Source organism: Molothrus aeneus, chromosome 7 (genome assembly GCF_037042795.1).
Source record: "Molothrus aeneus isolate 106 chromosome 7, BPBGC_Maene_1.0, whole genome shotgun sequence".
Taxonomy (NCBI): domain Eukaryota; kingdom Metazoa; phylum Chordata; class Aves; order Passeriformes; family Icteridae; genus Molothrus; species Molothrus aeneus.
In genome coordinates this window covers 5341987-5360277 of record NC_089652.1, presented here as the reverse complement: position 1 = coordinate 5360277, position 18291 = coordinate 5341987, and the positions used below count along the sequence as shown (strand labels likewise).

Sequence of the window (18291 nt, the reverse complement as noted above, 5' to 3'; positions counted from 1 at the left end):
CAAAGCAGGCTGCAGGACCTGGATCTGAGTTGCTTTGCTAACTACTCCATCCAAAGCGTGCAGCTCTGTAAGCGGTGCCAGCCCGGGGTACCCCTGAGGCACAGCACCAAGTGGGTACATGGAGATTCCCAGTGGGTGCCAGTCTGGGATCCCCGGGGCACAGCACTAGGTGGGCACACACAGATTCCAGGCTGGGATCCCCGGGGCACAGCACTAGGAGGGCACACACAGATTCCAGGCTGGGATCCACGGGGCACAGCACTAGGAGGGCACACACAGATTCCAGTCTGGGATCCCCGTGAGGCACAGCACTAGGAGGGCACACACAGATTCCAGTCTGGGATCCCCGTGAGGCACAGCACTAGGTGGGCACACACAGATTCCAGGCTGGGATCCCCGGGGCACAGCACTAGGTGGGCACACACAGATTCCAGTCCAGGGTGCCCCCGAGGCACAGCACTAGGTGGGCACACACAGATCCCAGTGCGGGGTCCCTCCGGGGCACAGCACTAGGCGTCCACACACATATTCCAGTCCGGGGTCCCTGCGGGGCACAGCACTAGGCGTCCACACACATATTCCAGTCCGGGGTCCCCCCGGGGAACAGCACTAGGGGGGCACACACAGATTCCAGGCTGGGATCCCCGGGGCACAGCACTAGGTGGGCACACACAGATTCCAGTCTGGGATCCCCCCGAGGCACAGCACCAGGTGGGTACACACAGATCCCAGTGCGGGGTCGCCCCGGGGCACAGCACTAGGTGGGCACACACAGATTCCCAGCGGGAAGTTTCCATCCGCTGTTTAAATCCCGGCTGGGACACGCGGGGCGGGCGCGGAGCGGCCCCGCCCCTGCACGGGCTCCGCCCCCGCCTCACGGCCGCCGGCCCCGCCCCGCCGCGCGCACGGACCGTTACCCCCGCCCCGCCCCCACCCCGCGCATGCGCACACGCCACTCCCGCCGCGGGAACCAACCGCCGCCCGGCCCCTCCGTGCCCCCGCCGCCTCACGGCGCCCCGCCGCGCCGCGCCCCGCGCTTGCCTCCGCGTCCGGCGGGTTCTCCGCAGCGGCACGGGCGCCGGCGCCGCCTCAACCCCGCACTGCACGGCGCCCGCCACGGCTCACACTGCCGCTCTTGAAGAGTCCGCGCCCAGCTAAAGCGCAGCGCGGCGGGGCGGGGCCTCCCCCGCTCCTCAGGGGGAGGAGCGCGGCCAATCCGGGGCGCCGGGGGGCGTGGCTAGGGCTGGGGGCGTGGCCTCCCGCCATTGGCGGGGCCCCGCCTGACGCGAGGACACCGCCCTCCCCTCACCCCCCGCCGCGCGCCGGGGCCGTGTGGGAGGGAAGGGGGCAGCGCCGCTCCCCGCTCCGAGCAGCTTCAACTATTAACGCCCAGCGTGGGTAAAGAGCTAAAAAAAACTCCTAAACACACACAAGTCCGCGTTACTATCGCAAATAAACAGCTCTCAAGTTCACCTGCATCACACTGCCTCCCACCGAACTCCCCCTCAGCGCCCTGAGGTGAATACGGGCACAGAGGGAGATGCCCCGTTTCCCCGAGTAACCGCAGTTGAAGTAACCGCAGACAAGCGTGAGATTGCATAGAAATGCTTTATTATGTTTATTTGACCAAAGTAATTACAATAAGGCATTCCGGATTAGATGTAAACATAGAGGTCAGCTGCACGGCAGGTGGCTGCTGCACAGTGAGCAGGTGTATGGCAACAACAGCAAGTGTCAAGTTCTGCTGCTCAAGGGGAAATACAAATTCAAAGTTACATTAATATTTATTTGTTATGAATATGGTTTCTCTCGAGATTTGCTTCTGAAAAGCAAGGTTTGGATTCAACACAATGGGTTCAAGTCTGAGAGACCAAGAGTTCCAGAGATAAAATTGCCTTTTACTACTGCAACTCTTGACACCCAGAGAACCACTCCGTGTTGTACAAAGACATTTAAATTTTAAGTTCATTAAATATTAGATATCCTGAATGTGAGCACATTGTTATTACTAACATGTGCTTTAAGTGTCACTTCCTTTAAAGAACATTATACAGCATATTTATTTTACTTACATTCTGATGTCTGATTTTACGCCATATATTAATATAGAAAAAGGCTCTGCAAGACTCTGCAAAGTAGTAATCATCTGCCCTACTTGTCACTGACAATGTCTCTAGCAATAAGTTCTTTCATTATTTCATTGGTACCACCATAGATTGGCTGAACACGGGCATCCACAAAAGCTCTGAGGGAGGAAAAAACAAAACAAGGAAATATTACAGACAATGCCTCAGAATGACCATATAATAAAAAAAAACAAAACCAAAAAAACAACAGCATTTTATCTTTAGAGATCCCTCTTTTCAAAGTATACTCTTCCCATTGATAAGGTAGTAGTTATTTTCTAAGAGGCTTCAATTACCTGGAATATTACAACTTTCCGGGATGCTGTGTGCCAAACCAGGAACTGGGTCAGCATCTCTTCCCTGTCTGTTTATAGTGTAAAGTCTCCACTATTGCCTCTAATTAAACAAAAAAAATAAAGCCCTATAAACTCCTGCTACTACTCCACTCCCAATTTTTGTTCCTGGTGACAGCACACAGGATGATGACAGAGCTTTTCCATCTCCATTCTGCTTCCTCACACAGGAGCAATGTGGCATTCTCTGGAAATCTACTTATTACTGGACCACAGAGATAATAAAACCCTGTGTGGGGAACTACTGTACACACAGACAAGCAGAGGTTCAAGGACACCCCAAACTGGCCTTGCTTTAACAAGACAAAGCAGATCACTCACAAATTACACTCCATGAAAATATGGAGAACAAGTCATTTTAAAGCAACATTTCATACTCAATGTATTTAAAATTTAAATAAAATATAAACCTCCTCAGTTAAAAAAAATTAGCTTGCTTATGACAATTGTACAGCAGTCCTGTGTTTGCTATTTCTACAGTCAGATTACCACCTCTTTGATATATTTAATAAAAACAGCTCAAAATCTCTATTTAGTGTGTCACATGGCCTGTACACAAACTTCACAGATAACAGACAAGGATTTATACAAAAGCTCCATTAATGTCTCTAAATTCACCAAGTCAGAAAAAAATGGGAACGACAAATTTCTTTGTCTACATATAAATCTCTTCTCTTCTTAATTTTCAAAGGTGTAAAAGAGCTGAATGTAGCCAGTTATGCTCTTGATTTAATTACTTGATACTCAGTGGTAGAAGAAATGTGTTTTCTTCACCCATATGCATTTAATTTCAGATAAAACATAAAACTAGCTTCCCCTCATTTCTACTTTTTATAGTTTTGCTGTTTTTTCAATAACATTTCTTCTAAAAAAAAACAACTTTTGTGAAAAAAAAACCAGACAATAATTGCTGAACAGATTTAGAGTTATTTGGAGAATCAGAACAAAGCCTTCCTGCAGACATCTGTACAGTAATTTCAATTAAACACAATGAGAAAATGAACAGTAAATCACCACTAACACTAAACAACTAACACACAGATGCAAAGGAAGTGCTTCATTTGACTTTGCAGGTAATCTTTCATCACACAATCTGAAATGTTCCACTTACTTTGCAATTGGATACTCCCACATGTACCCCCATCCTCCGTGCATTTGTACACACTGGGTAGCGATGCTGTTTTGGAGATCAGAGCACCTTAAATGGCCAAAAGGAAATTTGCTGTTAGAAGGACATCATGTTGCAAAACAGTACAGAAGATAAAGATATGTTAACAAGACAACACCAAAATATTGTTAGTAAGAAATAAATACTGCTCAATTGAATGCATTAAAGGTTTGTTCCCTTTATGAGACAGCTTTTGGAGAAGGAAAGGTTTCAAAACAGACAGACTTGTTTACCTTTCTCACAGGCCAAGTGAATCCTTTTGTGAAGCAAGTTGGTACAGTCTCTTTTCTTGCCAATCACTCAGCTTTGTCAGAAATTAACAATAAACCAGGCTTTCCCCCCACCACTGCCATTAGCAACACACCAGGATACTCTTTGAGCATAACCATCACCTGGGCATAATTTATTTTCTGCAATAAATTTTCCCAATAGCCTTTTCTGCAATAGCCTTCAATTCTAAACATACTGCAATTCCCCAATAGCATTTGTTGACTACAAAATATGGATTTAATAGCAAAAAAAAAATTTCCAACACTGGAAGCTCAAGCTGTAGTTAGAAGACATGAAAAAAAAAACCACTTTCTAAGCATACAGCTTTCAGTGGCAACAGAAGAAATGAAAATGAAAAACTAATTGCTTCTCCTGGAATAATGGTCTTTTCCCCAAACCATCCCCTCATTCATTTAAATCCTTACAGTTTATGATACCAAATGTAATTCTGCAGCTGTGAGTTATTACCACTGTCTTTCCTAAATATATTCTCAAATTCAAAATTTTAGGTATGTACCACAACCTGTCACCACAAGAAAAAGCAAACCAAAACAACCCTACAGACCTTTTCCAGATATGAAAAAAGAGATGCACAAACCAGGTTTTAAACTCCTTCAAAGCTCTAACTCAAGTCATTGACTATACAAAAAGTTTGAAGGGAAATTCAAGACTGGAGAGAATGTCCCAATACATTAGGAAATAAAGCAATTCTACAGTCAAGCATTTTCTAGACCATTTAAGTGAGTCTTATGGAAGGGTCACAGGGACACCACTGGGGAAAGAGGAAACCCACAAGAAATCATGCTGGTAAACAGCTGTGAAAGTGAGGGATTTTCAAAAGCCTCGCTTAGGGAAATCTGTTGAGGAAGTGAGTCTGCATACCTCAGCTGGCATTAGTTGCTTCCTCCTCCTCAAAATGGAATGCCTCTGCTTCTGTACCTGGTACTTCTAGGTAATCACTGCCAGGAATAGCACTCAAAACCTTTCCTTCCATTGTAAATATTTCTGCTCATTTCCTCAATACTTACTTTGAAATGTTTTATACTTTTGAAAGCCTAAAAACTGTGTGCGTATATTCCATAAATTTCTTTGCTCCTGTCTCACGTGGGTTTTTTCCTCCCATCTTTGCAACGAGCTATAACTATACAAATTGATGCACCACTACCTTAGATATTTCCTTAGATATTTCTTGATATTGTTATGCCCTGGTAAAACTAAGTTAACACATGACACCACCAAGTACAGGGTGAGGGAGAAGAAGTTCTGGACAATATAGGAAAGCACTGTTCAGTCTCAGTTACAGCAACAGCTGTATCCAACTATTTCTTCCCAAAACCAGCTAGCTTTGAAAACTGGCTAGGCCAAACAGCTATTCTTAAGTAACATTAACTAAACAGTATCACAGAGCTTCAAATATCTTTAAATTTACCTCCAAATATTCAAATTTTGCTTAAAAAAACCCCCATATACCCCACTAAAAAAAAGAACAAAGAAAATGAAAAAAAAACCACCCAACAACAAATTGCTAACAATAAAATGCAAATTTTTGTCTAAATACCAATGGAGCACTTGCTTTTTCTTAAAGCTAAAGCAGAGGCATGATTTTGTTATCAATGGAAGCCTATTTTAAAAGTATTTATTTTGAAATTGATCTGGTTAAGCAACCCTGGTTTTCAATGTAACTCTGATTTTTGCTGCCCACACCAGAGTTCAGACCATGCCAGTGACACTCCCAGATGACTGTGAGCACATACCAGTACTTGGCCATGGAGGCTGTGGCAGAGTCCAGGCGTTTGTCTGCATGCAGCTGCAAACAGTTGTCCATAAAAGCTCGGCCCACACAAATCTGAGTTTTTATTTCAGCCAACTTGTGCTGTACTGTCTTGTTTTGGAAGAGGATAGAGAAGGGAGAGGAAAGAAGTATAGTGCAGTTTAATATTTTAGGTAGAAAATACAGCATATTTTCCAAAAGGATTGCTGTTAGAAATCACTATTTCAAACTTTGGCTCAGTACATCAGAAGACAGCAGACAATTATGTATTCACCAGTCCTATTACACAAAGTTACTGCTTTTTACTTCTCAAGGTCAACTCAAAACACAAATTTAAGAGAAAAAGCACAAGAGAAAGGGAAAACAAATTCCTAGAGAGCACATGGCAGAAGGCCCAGAGCGCTCTGTCGCTCTCGGCTCCCTCTGGCAAGGGAATGTCCTTTCACTCTGTAGAGCCATGAACTTTCCCAATTAATAACACTTCACCATCTCTTGAATCCTCTTTCTATGTATTCTTCAGAGTTTAAGCTACATGCAAAGAGAGAAACAAAAAATAAAAGGAATTTTGGAATATCAAAGTTTTTCAGCACTGAGCTCTGTCACACTGGAAGAGAGGTTTAGATAGAAGAGGTAAAATCCATCATAAAGTTATGTAAAACCAGACCAGGCAGGCATTCAACCATCTTCTTGTAATTCTGGCAGGGAGAGGATAAAAACATCACCCACTAATAAAAGTTCTTTCTTATTTCAGTTCTAGAAATATATATTAAAAAAAAAAAATCTTGCTTCCCTTGACAAGAAATACACTGGACCAATGTTCTACTACAAGGAAAGAATTCATTTCAAATGCTGTAATGTGGCATGACTAAATGAATTAGCCCAAGGCAGAGCTTTAATTGGAAAGGATTATTTATAATATGCACACTCAAGTCATCATCAACAAAAAGAAATATGCAGAAATTCATTATTTTGGCAAAAATAATATACTTTATGAAATTTATTGTCCACCTGCTGGTGGCCTAGCCTAAAAAGGGAGATTATTTCGGAGATCTCTGCACAGTGAACTACTATAAATAGGAAGCATCTCCTACCTACATTTAAACAAGTTAAAATATAGTTCTTTTGTGTTTCAGTCACACAGTGAAAATTCCATCTGGAATTACGGATTCCTGAAGGTTAACTTTAAAAACTATGAAGATCATAATCCCCTGAAGGATATCTTGCATTCCAGCCTCTAAAAGTTTCAGCTCTGGTGCTCTTCACAACTAAAGATTTGAGTTTGACAAAGTCTCAGGACACAGAAATGGATTTTTTTGCTAATTATTTCAAAAGTATATTTAAAAAAGAGGCAGCCAACATCTTTAGCCCATAAGAGTCAGTTTTATCCTATAAACCAAAGCAGGAGCTTGGCTTCCTTCAGCCCTAACAGTTAATGCTGTTGTCAGGAAAATTGTATTATAGCAATCCTGTGGAAAACAGTATCTATTTTGTGACTGCAGCTAAAGACTGTAGGCACAAACATCTCAAAATTCAATTATCTACCCCCATCAGGAGTGAGTTCTGCCCACAGAGCATCAGACAACGTTTTTACACACAGCCACACAAACACCCAGACTGCTGCTGGCTGAGGAGTCTCATTACAACATTCATGAAGCACCTCCACAGCACTCGGGCAGCAAGGTCACTGCTGGGAGTCCCCCTCCTCCAGGAGCATCCAAAATAATTTTTCTGCAATGCTCTGTGTGCAGAGGAATATCTGCACAGGCAGGCCCCTAAAAGGATTTTAGGCACAGACAAATAGAGGCAGGTGTGATGAACCCTATGATTAGGACCTCTGGCAGTAAAATGCAAGCCTCAGCTGAACAAGGGAATTATTCTCCAGCTGCAGCAAGGAGCCAGGATACTTCCTGCTCTTTCCTTCTAAGAAACAGCACTGCTGGGAGGTTACCTACCCAAGTCATAAAATACATACATTAAGGCTTTTCCTTAAAATTTTTCTTTTTGCATTCCTTAAATGAAAAATAGGCACGGAGGCAAAAACCAGCCCCAGTGAAAGCTTTGAAAATGACCCTTTCGAAACAGCCCAGTGATTTTCATTTGGTCACTACTTCACATGCACAGCTGTATAGCAAACACACAATAGAATCTGTACACAAGCAGCTCAGTTCTAACTCACCTGCAAATGTGCAATTGTCTTCCCAAAAGCTTTTCTTTGCCTCACATAATTCCTTGTTTCTTCAAACATGAATTCACAGCTAGCAAGAGCCATATCAGCAATTAGCAGCCTTTCCTTTTGAAACACAAATTACAGAATGCAGTTGAGTTGGTCCTACATTTCGCCACATCAGATGCACAATTAGGACACAGATGTTCAGTGCTGTTCATTAATGGAGTGGGAGCAGAAGTCACATAAAATATCAAACCAGACATACTGCATTACTGAAATTAATGAGTTGGACAAATGCCTTGCTGTCTAAAGCTCACTTTTAAGGCTTTACTGGCATAATGCTCCATCACAATGACTCAAAAAATAGCTACAGATTGACCACAGGAATCTTACTGACTGAAAAGTTCACATCAGATTCTGTTTCAATTATTGGCTTCCACTGCTCAGCTAAAACAACAACTGTATTTAATAATTTCAATAGGACAACTCTAGAGGGGAAAAAGCCTACAAAAATGTCTTGTTTCTCCTTCTCCATTGCAGTGAAAAACAAAAACTACATGCAGAACATTTTTTTCTGGCAACATGGAAACAGTCTGATGCATTGCATTGAATCGGATTGTGGGACATCTATTTAAAGCATTAAAGTATTTCCTTTGATCAGGTTTTGTATTTACTCACAATATTAAAAAATATGATCCCTACCAAATGAGGCAAGTATGTCATAGCTTTGACAAAGCACAGACACATTTTGGAAAACAACATTGCCTCCTTGCCCTCCAAAATAATTACAAACCTTCAGAAACTGACTGGTAAAGTAGCAAGGTATTTTGGCAGCTAAACAATTTCTTTACTTTGTTGTATGAGCAGAATTCCATGTAACTTTAATATGCTTCTACTTGCAGAAGAGCTAGAACAGCAGTGCTTGTTTCTTGAAAGAGAATGCTAAATGAATCAGAGATGACCAAGCTATACTTAATTTACTAAGCAAAGTGCTTCCATACTAGAAGTATACTAGAAACCTGTGGAATGTTCTTTTTAATACACTACCCTCAGGTTTTTCAGTAGCTGGGTTGCTGATTAGGAGATCTGTCTTTGAGCTGCTGGAATATCAACACTTTTAGCAATGCCCAAAGAATTCTACACCTAGCACTGTGTGCTTCAGTTAAAAATCAGCAGTACCAACAAAACATTGCACACAAGACTGTCAGGGACTGGAAAAGATTGATGTCTTGAGACATTTTGGCATGCATGTGTGGGGACAGGGGGGCAGGATGGGCCCTGCTCTGCACACCACAGCCCCCAGCAAGCCCTGCAGTGTCTGTCAGTTGTGGCACACTGCAGGCAGTGCCTCAGTCTTGCCAAAGCCAGCTCCTGAGTGACCACAGTCCCATCTGGGAGGGCCAGGGTGGCTCTGGAGTTTAAAAGGCTGACCACAAGGGGACCTTGTCTTGACCCTATCAGCTTCTTGGAGTCTCTACCTCATCATCACTGGAACTCAGGAGTTGGTAGTTACATGTGTGTTTTTCTGTATTTTTTCTATCTTTCTCCCTTTCTTCTTCTAATTCGCTTTTCATGGAACATTTTGGACAGGTTTAAAGGTTGCTAAGTTAGACTAAATTAATGCTAAGGCAAGTGTTTTGTGTTAATTGGGTGTTGCACTACATCCTTTGTCAAAGTTCCTTAATTTTCTACATTTTGCCAGTAAACTTGTATAATTTTGACCTCTTGAGAATATCAGGTTGCTATTTCTTCTGTGAGCTTAACCCATAGAAATGTTTTGGGGTTTTACAAAGGCATCCCACTTCAGCAACCCAGGTGGCTCACCACAATACATGAACTTCAGGACTAATGACAAAATCTGTCTCTGTATTCTTCCTGCAGACAGCAAACACTCACATTCCTTTTACCTGAGGCAGCTCTGCCATCAGATAGTAGAAGCCTTTGTTCTCTTTTCCAAGCAAGGCACTGGCTGGCAACCGCACATCTTCAAAAAACAGCTCTGCTGTGTCCTAAGAGGATTTGAAAGGCAACAGTTGAGTCTCACATTCTCATCCCTTTAAACTAACTTTTCCCTAGTGTTTTCTTGCTACTATGCACTTTAACTTGAAATCCCAAATTTAGCCTGGAAGGATCCTCCAGAAGTCATCTAGCTTACATTCTACTCAGAGCAGCTCCAGAAAAACAATCAGATGAGGGCCTTGTCTAGTTAAGCTTTCCAAAGCTCAAAAGATGAAGGCTCCAGAGCCTCTCTCAGCCACTGTGCAAGTATCCAACCATTTTCCTGGTGACCTTTTTTCCTAATATCTAAGAATTGTCCTTAATATAACTTGTCTCCTTTGCCACTCACCTCCTCAAAAAAGGATCAGGCCTCAGCATCTCTCTAGCTAAACACATCAGTAAATTCCTGCTCTTTCAGGCTTCTTCCAAGTAAATGCATCCAGCTTCCTCAGCCTCTCTTTGCACATCACATGCTCCAGACCTTCACAGGCAAAATCAGGATACACTACATTGCATGTTTGTGCTCCATAGCACAAAGTTTCAGCTCTGGTGCTCTTCACAACTAAAGATTTGAGTTAGACAAAGTCTCAGGACATAGAAATGGATTTTTTTTGCTAATTATTTCAAAAGTATACTCAAAAAAGAGGCAGCCCATCTTTAGCCCATAAGAGTCAGTTTTATCTAGCTGTTAGTTGAAAGTCTAGTTGTTAGAAAGTCTAACAACTAGAACACAACCATAGTTCCATCTTATATTTATTTAGCAGCTGCCAGGCATTAAGTGGGTTTAGACTTTCTCCAAATCTATTGCATCAGAGGTTGTATGAACTCACTTGAGCTTTCAAGCCAATTTTGTTGAGTTTGCGCCCTTTGATGAAACCTTTTGTTCCATTTTCCACCAGGAAAAGGCTGATGCCATGAGCAGGGGATCGGGCCTCCCTGTCCGTAACCGCAACCACGATCACCACGTCGCTCATCCAACCATTAGTGATGAACACCTGTAAAACAAAAGGAATTTAGAATACAGCAAGGTGGATAGTGGTTAGAAGAGATCAAGTAGCAGAAAGTAGAATTACATTGACACTTTCAGAGGTGAACTGAAAGGAAAGGTTCAAGTGTCCAGAAGAATTTCAAGCTTTAGATATTAAGAGTTTAGGAACAAGGCAGACATTAATTTGAGAAGTATTGTGTGGGGCAGAAGTGTGAAGTTAAAGAATGCACAGTCCTGTTTCTTCTGTCTGTGCAGAAGGAATAAGAAGGAATGCAGCATCAAATGTAGATATTAAATAAACACAGAGGTTCTCTTGTCTAGAAATTAAATTATTTAGGCATAACACTCAAAACTATCAACAGCTTCTTGTCACAACTGCTCAGTATTACCCTGCAGAACAACTCATGAGTCTGTCAAATGGATCCATCTTAAGTCCAGCAAGAGAAAGCTTTCTGTCCTGTGTGGCTTCAAATGAGTGGCATGGGCACCTTTTTAGCACCTATGCATATCTATCTGCTTGCACACATTGTCACCACTGAAATTCTGCTAAGACCAGAAGTCTCTATCAGTACTGTTATCAGCAGCAGTACAAAATAAGCTTAGGACATTTCACAGCTTTCAAAAAAATGGTCTGTTGAACCCACACTCCCACTTCAACATTATTTCTGCCCTCTTATTTTTCATTATGGTAATGAAAAAATTGCTTTGCCACAATTTGACAACACAGCAAAAGCATCTGATGCAGCTGTTTTGGTCTTTTCCTAGTAAGACCAGCAAGCTCCTGAATAAAGATTGCATTGTGGCAGCACAAGTTTTTACTCAGGCCACAGAAGATTTCACAGCAGTAGTATCTATATTTTATTGTTAAACATCAGTACTGAGAACCATACTGCTCATACTACACAGCACATTTTTTCCCCTCTCCTTCACAGTTTAAGGGAAAATAAGCCTTTTAATAGGCTTACTTTAAAGCTACAAAAAAAACCCTATACAAGCCCTCCTATAAATCAGTTTGTAAATTGCCTGCAACAGACATCTCTCAAGACCTATAAAAAAAAGGTAACTGGAAAAAAAACCCACCTACAACATAACCCAGACAAAAAACCCAAACCAAAAGTAAAAGGATTGGGAGGAGATGCTGAGAGCAGTGCACATCCTGTTGCATTCAGCTAAATGTGTTCAGCTCCTAAAGCCCACGAGCAGAAGGCATGTCAGTGCACTTACCTTACTCCCATTAAGAATCCAGTCACTTCCATCTTTTTTTGCATATGTCCGTACTCCCTGCAAGTCACTGAAACAGAATTCAAAAGGTCCTTCAAAAAACCATTCCAGAGGCTGCAGTTTGTATCTTGGATTCCATCCAGTACAAAATAAGGTAGATTTTATACCATGCAGACATGGGCTCAGTGAAAGAATAGTGAGACACCATGAAATAGGTGAGTGTAACAGAAGCCACAAGCAGGGTGTGGAAAAGGATGATAAATCTGTGCAACCATACAGGAGCACGAGGTCCCATTTCCCCATCCCTGCTTGTGGGAGATGGTGTAATGCAAGCACTGACATCAACAGGTCAACATCCACTTACACAGTACACCTCAGACAACAAATGGCAGATAAAACCAATCCTCTTCACAGGCTCAGTCCTGATCAGGAGGCTCTGTGAAAAGCCATGAGCAACACCTGCCATTTGGAGAAACCTCACACCAACAGGTTTTGCATTTCACATGTCCCTCTCTCTTTTGCAAAGTGATCAGCAGTGTCTACTCCAAACATGTGCTGGGCAAGGAGGGACATTTCTCTGAAAGGATTCAGAGCAAATAAAAACAAGGTGTTCTGTTCTACAGAAAAAGCTAACTGTAAAGCCCAGCCTTCTTTACCACAGTATGTAATTTCCCACTTTTTTTCTCATGTTGTACCTATGTTCACATGCAAACAAGTTGATAACTATAAACTCAGACTGCAGAAACAAATACAAAGCATATTTGCCCACAGTGGAACAATACAGAAATGGATTCTGAGCCACTATCTTGAAATGACAAAGCTGTAATAAAGTAATCTATAACAGGTTTTTTGAGTCTTGCCTATAATGTGGGATAATCTAGTCTGTAAAGTTAACGAACCAGGAGGCTCAGAATGTTTTTCACTGACAGATCAACAGACAGCAAATAATGTTGAGACCATTGTTTTAGTATTTGGCTTACCTGCCAGCCCCAGGCTCTGTCATGGCAATAGCTCCAATGCACTTGCCTGCAACCATCTGGGGGATAAAGTGTTTAATCTGTTCTTCAGAGCCATAGTTGGCAATGTAGGGCATGACTATATCTGAGTGAAGGCTGAACCCTGGGCCTGTACAGTTAACATACATCCTGGAAAAAAAGGGGAGGGGGAAGTTCAGAAAAAACTACTAACAAAGACTTGAACACTGAACTTGCACCATTACAACACAAACACCGTAGTGAAGAGAACCCCACTACACAGAAGTCTCAGATCTTTTACCATTATTTACAGATTTTAATTTCACAGCCAAATGGGTACATAACCTACCAGGCTACAAAAAAGGCTTCCCCCAGTCACAAAGCCAATGTTACTCAAACAATGATACAGAATACTTAAAACAGGAGGAATTTACATATATGTAAACTATCCTTTCCACAGGAAAGATAACATCATTTTCTGTAAGGAAATGTAGTCCACAATTAGGATAACTTATGAAAAAAAAATACAGTCACAAACAATAAGATCATTGAAATTCTTCCTGAAGCATGCAGTACTCACTGCTCCTCCCAGACAATGGCTGAAGAGAGAATATCTGCTCCAATGCCTCCATGCTTTTCAGCAATAGCAACACCCAGCAAGCCCTGCTGTCCAGCCTTTTCCCAGAGCTCCCTGCTCACTTGGCCATCCTTCTCCCACCTGTGGAATGAACACAAAGCCAGGGTCACACACTGAACCCCCCCACGTGCTCCTGTTTATCTGCTTCACACTGGAACACCAGCAAACAGCGTGAGGGGACACAGACAGCTCTGTGTCACAGCCAAGAAGCAGTGGCTTAACCACAGAGTTTCTAATCTTCAAGTGCACAGATGACACTGGCAGTGCAGGGACACCAGCTGCAAAACAAGTCTGAACTCCTGCTTCCAATGTGTAACCTGACAAGATTTCATTAAGACTTGTTATGAGACTCTTACACCAGACTGGGATTTAGGCAATTTAGCCCCAGCCATTTGGATAATTACAGGCAGGTGTTTATCCTCCTAACATTCCATTTGTAAATGCACATTTACCCACATAAAAAAAGAGGATCATTATATTGTATTATTTATTATATTATCATTACCATTCTATTATATTTTACATCATATAATATTATAAAATATTATATTATATATTATTTATTATATATCATCATTATATTTCATCAAAGATTTCCACTCTACCAATGAAAAATGCTTTATCAGAACCAATGATATCATACTAGTCAGTTTTGTATAAAAATCTGTCCCTGTGCACTTGTTATGAGTCAGTACTGTAAGTTACTGACTCATAAGTTACTGTAAATTACTGCTTTAAGGTCCTTTCAAGTTTGTGTAAATAGATAGCTGAGGCTTATCTGCTGACAGCTGGCAAACTTTAACACCACAGGAATCACCTATTCTTGGAAAATTAGTGCCTCTTTATGGGGTTTGCCAACTCAATAGGGATGGCCATTAATGGTCCAGGTTTTCTCTTTTTTTAATGCCTTTATTTTCTAATGCCACAGTTTAAACAGAATGTATCAGAGACATTGCTCTGACACACCTGTGTGCAGTAGAGCTATAGCACAGCTATTTACCTGCAGTTAATCAAGTATCTTATCCTACATACAAAACAGAACCATAGAATCACAGAATGGTTTGGATTGGAAGGGACCTTAAAGCTCATCCAGTTCTGACCCCCCTCCATAGGCAGGGACACCTTTCACTAGCCCAGGTTGCTCCAAGCCCCATCCAACCTGGCTTTGACCACTCCCAGTGATGGGGCAGCCACAGCTTCTCTGGGCAAGCTGCTCCAGTATTTAAGCTGATTCACAGAGCTTTTGCTCCTACACTGGAAATCTTAAATCTCTTTTTACCATCTTTGCTTTCCCCCTGATCCCCACTTTCAGGGACATTGCTGTCTCTGCTTCACCCAGCACCAAAGCTTCTCCTCCTCCCCATAATCCAGTTAATGTTCTGTGCCTGAGGCCTCCTTGTTGCCTTGAAAGGTGTGAGAAGAGAGGGGTTCAGAGGCCACTGAAGTGATGCAAGAATACAAGTTGAACTTGATACAGTCTAAGAAACTGTTGTGTCAGCAAGATGGCAAACAGGATCTTCAGCAACCTCAAGCAGAGTCAATACATGTCCACAAACCTGCCCTGGAAGTCCTTCCAAAACAAAATGAGGGAAAGCATCTGGTTTTAGGGACAGAATATGACAGTTCAGTGGAAGAGCATATTACTAAAAGGTTATAGTTTGAGGATTGAAAAAAACCAAACTGTCACCAACCCTGCTGTAAGCCTCCTGCTGCTCATTCCTGCCCCAGAGCCATGATGTGCCATTAACTCAATGAGGCACCTCAGCTGTTTGTGGATGCACACTTCAGCTGTGTCAGGAGCCTCTCATCTAGCAGGGCAATTTCAGAATAAGCCCTTCGCTATCCCTTGCTTACCCTGAGTTAATTTCTTTCATTTTCACCACTATAATGTGATTGGATATGACTAAAATAGGGGCTAAAACCACCCTTCAGCTCTAGTTCAGTGGAATTGCAACACTTCCACTCTGTACAGAAAATGCACATATTTCCACAGAAACAAGCAAACAAAAAATTAAGAAATTCAAACAAAGATGTTTTGTGCAAGTTTCTTGGTAATACATAATTCACCTCACCATGCTGTAAGTACTTGCATGTAGCTACAAAATCTACTGCAAGATAGTAAGAGATGATCAAAGCCTTTTTTAGTGACTATTTCCCAATAGTGTGGGAACTGAACTGCCCCCCAACTCTACCCCAAAAACATCAGTTAATCCTAGAGGCAGGGAAACTTTGCTGCAACTCCACAAACTGCCTTTGCCTGCTCATGGGCCTAAGCTGAGGATGCCTACACTGGAGCTCAAAGGATGCATTCAGTTTTGATTATGTATGATTTTTCTTCATGCATGACTTTCACAGGTTTGTTTTAATTTGGTAAATTTGAAATAGAAAGCTTGTAGATGAAAACCAGTAATATCCTGCTTTATCAGAAGTAACACCACAGAAAGCATTTTGGGGAAAAAATGAATTTTGGCAATCCAAATGTTTAGGAGGTTATCTTACTCTGCATGAAAAGGCAGCACTTCTTCCTGGAAGAATTTCCTGGCACTCTCCCTGAAGATATCATGATCTGATGAGAAGATCCTCCGAATTCCTATGTCAGTCAAAGTTTTAGCAGAAGATGGCTCCAGGCGCTTTGTGCCATGCTGTTCTGTCTGCAGAGGACTGGAAAAAGACAAATTCATGCATCTGTTAGGACACAGGCACCCTATTTGCCTTTTAGAAACTCCTGTGTAACTAAACACAGCTCACATCCCAACTCTGGCACACCATGAGGTGCAAAGGATACCCATGATGAATACAAAGAACTAACATACACTGCACACCACTGGGCTATTAATGGAGGTAAGGCAAGGCTGGTTTGTTCACACTTCAAATAAATTAAAAACAATAATACATATATAAGTAAAAGGTTAAAATTAACCTAATGAAAACATAGGTAAAAATCAAAGAATGCTTCAACAAAAAAATAAAATTGATACAGGGGTAAAGGTCAGTAGTAGAATCCACACAAGAAAAGTCTAATTATTAAATAAGAAAGAAGGGGTTATAACACTTTTGTAGGGGTTTGGATCATCAAGGATGACATACTACTTTAAGGCTGAAATGAAAATTCACTTCTCATACTTGTGCATTGGATTTTTTGACTTGCTTTTATTGTATTGCCACGAAACATCAGAAACTTTGGGAGCTGAGTACATGGAAAAGGCATTCACTTTTCCTTTCCCGAACTATTTTGTTAGTCTCTCAGTTCCTCTACTCATCACCTGTGTGTAGTCCTACAGAACTCAGCTGAGCCTGTGCTTATTTACTCTGCTCCAGAGACAGAAGTCTTTATTTACTACCACATGTAGCTACTCAGGCTCTGCCAGGGCAATAATCCCCCTGAAACACAGACTCTACTTACATCTAATAATATTTGGAAAAAACGAGATACAGCAACTTGCTTGTTGAGTACCTTATACCCTCAAAGCTAGACACACAGTGACTCTCTCAAAACCTCCACCTTAGTTGTAAAGCTGATGAGTTTTATTTAAGCCCAACCTTTTGTTTAATTGTGTCACACAGGGAAGGGCCTGGCTGCTCCCTTCTTCTCACACTGGGAAACACAAGTGGAAGGTCCGGGAAGGTCCGATCCCACTCCTGCCCGGGGGAACGCGGTGCCCGGGCAAGGTCGCGCCCGCTGTCACTGTCACTGTCACCTGCTGCCAGCACGGGACCCGCTGCTCCCGGCAAGTGGAGCAAAGGTCGGCACATCACGGCCACGGATGTGCCGGGGCTCGCCCAGGGCTCCCACACACATACAGCGCCCGTAACACTCCCGTTACACCTATACAAACGCACCCACACGCTCCGAGCACACACTGAGGTGCGTACACACGCCCGCACAGAATGGATATAATAATACGAGATCATACAGCCAGCCCCGAGCAGCCGGGCAAAGCCATTCACCCCGCGGTCTTTACGGAACCCAAGCTCAGGGGAGCTCAGCCACCCGCACGGCCGGTCCCGCTCACCTGGCCTGGGCGGAGAAGGGCCGGCAGCCGGCGGCCCTCAGGAGGCCGCGCAGGCGGAGCAGCCGCGTCGCCATCTTACGGGGCAGGGCGGGACAGGACAGGGCGGCGCCGCCGCTGCAGCCCGTGAGTTATCCCTGCGCCCGCCTACCCACGGCTGGAAATCCCTTCCGGGATGGAGGCGGGAGCACCGTGAAGCCGCAGTATAAATAATGTTTCTCTGGTGTAGCTTTGTAATCGCGTCACGGACGGGAGCGGCAGCAAAGCTGGACGAAGGGGTTGTGCGCTGAAGGCCGCCCGTGTGATGGCAGCCGGCGTGAGGGGCGAGGCGCTGGGCCACGGCTCCGGCTCCATCCTCATCCTCCTCCTTCTTCTTCTTTATCTTCTTCGTCTTTCCCCTCAGGAAAGGGGGTGTCACCCCCCCTGAGGGGACATGGCGGGAAGCTGAGCCCCCGCCCCTGAGGGCTGCCCCTCCCTGGGCCTTTTCGCCATTTCACCTTCGTAGGCCGGGTCCTCCTGCTGTCAGCAGGTTTTGATTGGCACAACCTGCCCACCAAAATAATTTAGCACCCTTTTTGTGGGTGTGGGGTTTTTTTTCTGATTTTTTT

General features: G+C 43.1%; 1 protein-coding gene across 1 annotated transcript; it reads right to left on the bottom strand.

Moving 5' to 3' along the window:
* Nucleotides 1-1589: 1589 nt before the first annotated feature.
* Nucleotides 1590-17803, bottom strand: ACADL (acyl-CoA dehydrogenase long chain). Its single transcript, XM_066553271.1, has 11 exons — nucleotides 17687-17803; nucleotides 16173-16334; nucleotides 13617-13754; nucleotides 13043-13207; nucleotides 12066-12132; nucleotides 10684-10848; nucleotides 9763-9864; nucleotides 7865-7978; nucleotides 5672-5799; nucleotides 3591-3677; nucleotides 1590-2245 (listed from the first exon to the last, which is right to left on the bottom strand). Exons 1-11 carry the CDS (start codon nucleotides 17758-17760, stop codon nucleotides 2152-2154), a joined length of 1296 nt encoding a protein of 431 aa, XP_066409368.1. The 5' UTR covers nucleotides 17761-17803; the 3' UTR covers nucleotides 1590-2151.
* Between the last annotated feature and the right edge of the window lie 488 nt (nucleotides 17804-18291).

Bases quoted from the DNA above. Each gene is read 5' to 3' on its own strand.
- ACADL (XM_066553271.1), bottom strand. From the start codon at position 17,760: ATGGCGACGCGGCTGCTCCGCCTGCGCGGCCTCCTGAGGGCCGCCGGC. The intron at 16,335-17,686 runs GTGAGCGGGACC...GTCTTTTTCCAG, and splicing joins CCCTTCTCCGCCCAGGCCAG to TCCTCTGCAGACAGAACAGC. The intron at 3,678-5,671 runs GTATGTGCTCAC...TGGCCATTTAAG, and splicing joins GCCTCCATGGCCAAGTACTG to GTGCTCTGATCTCCAAAACA.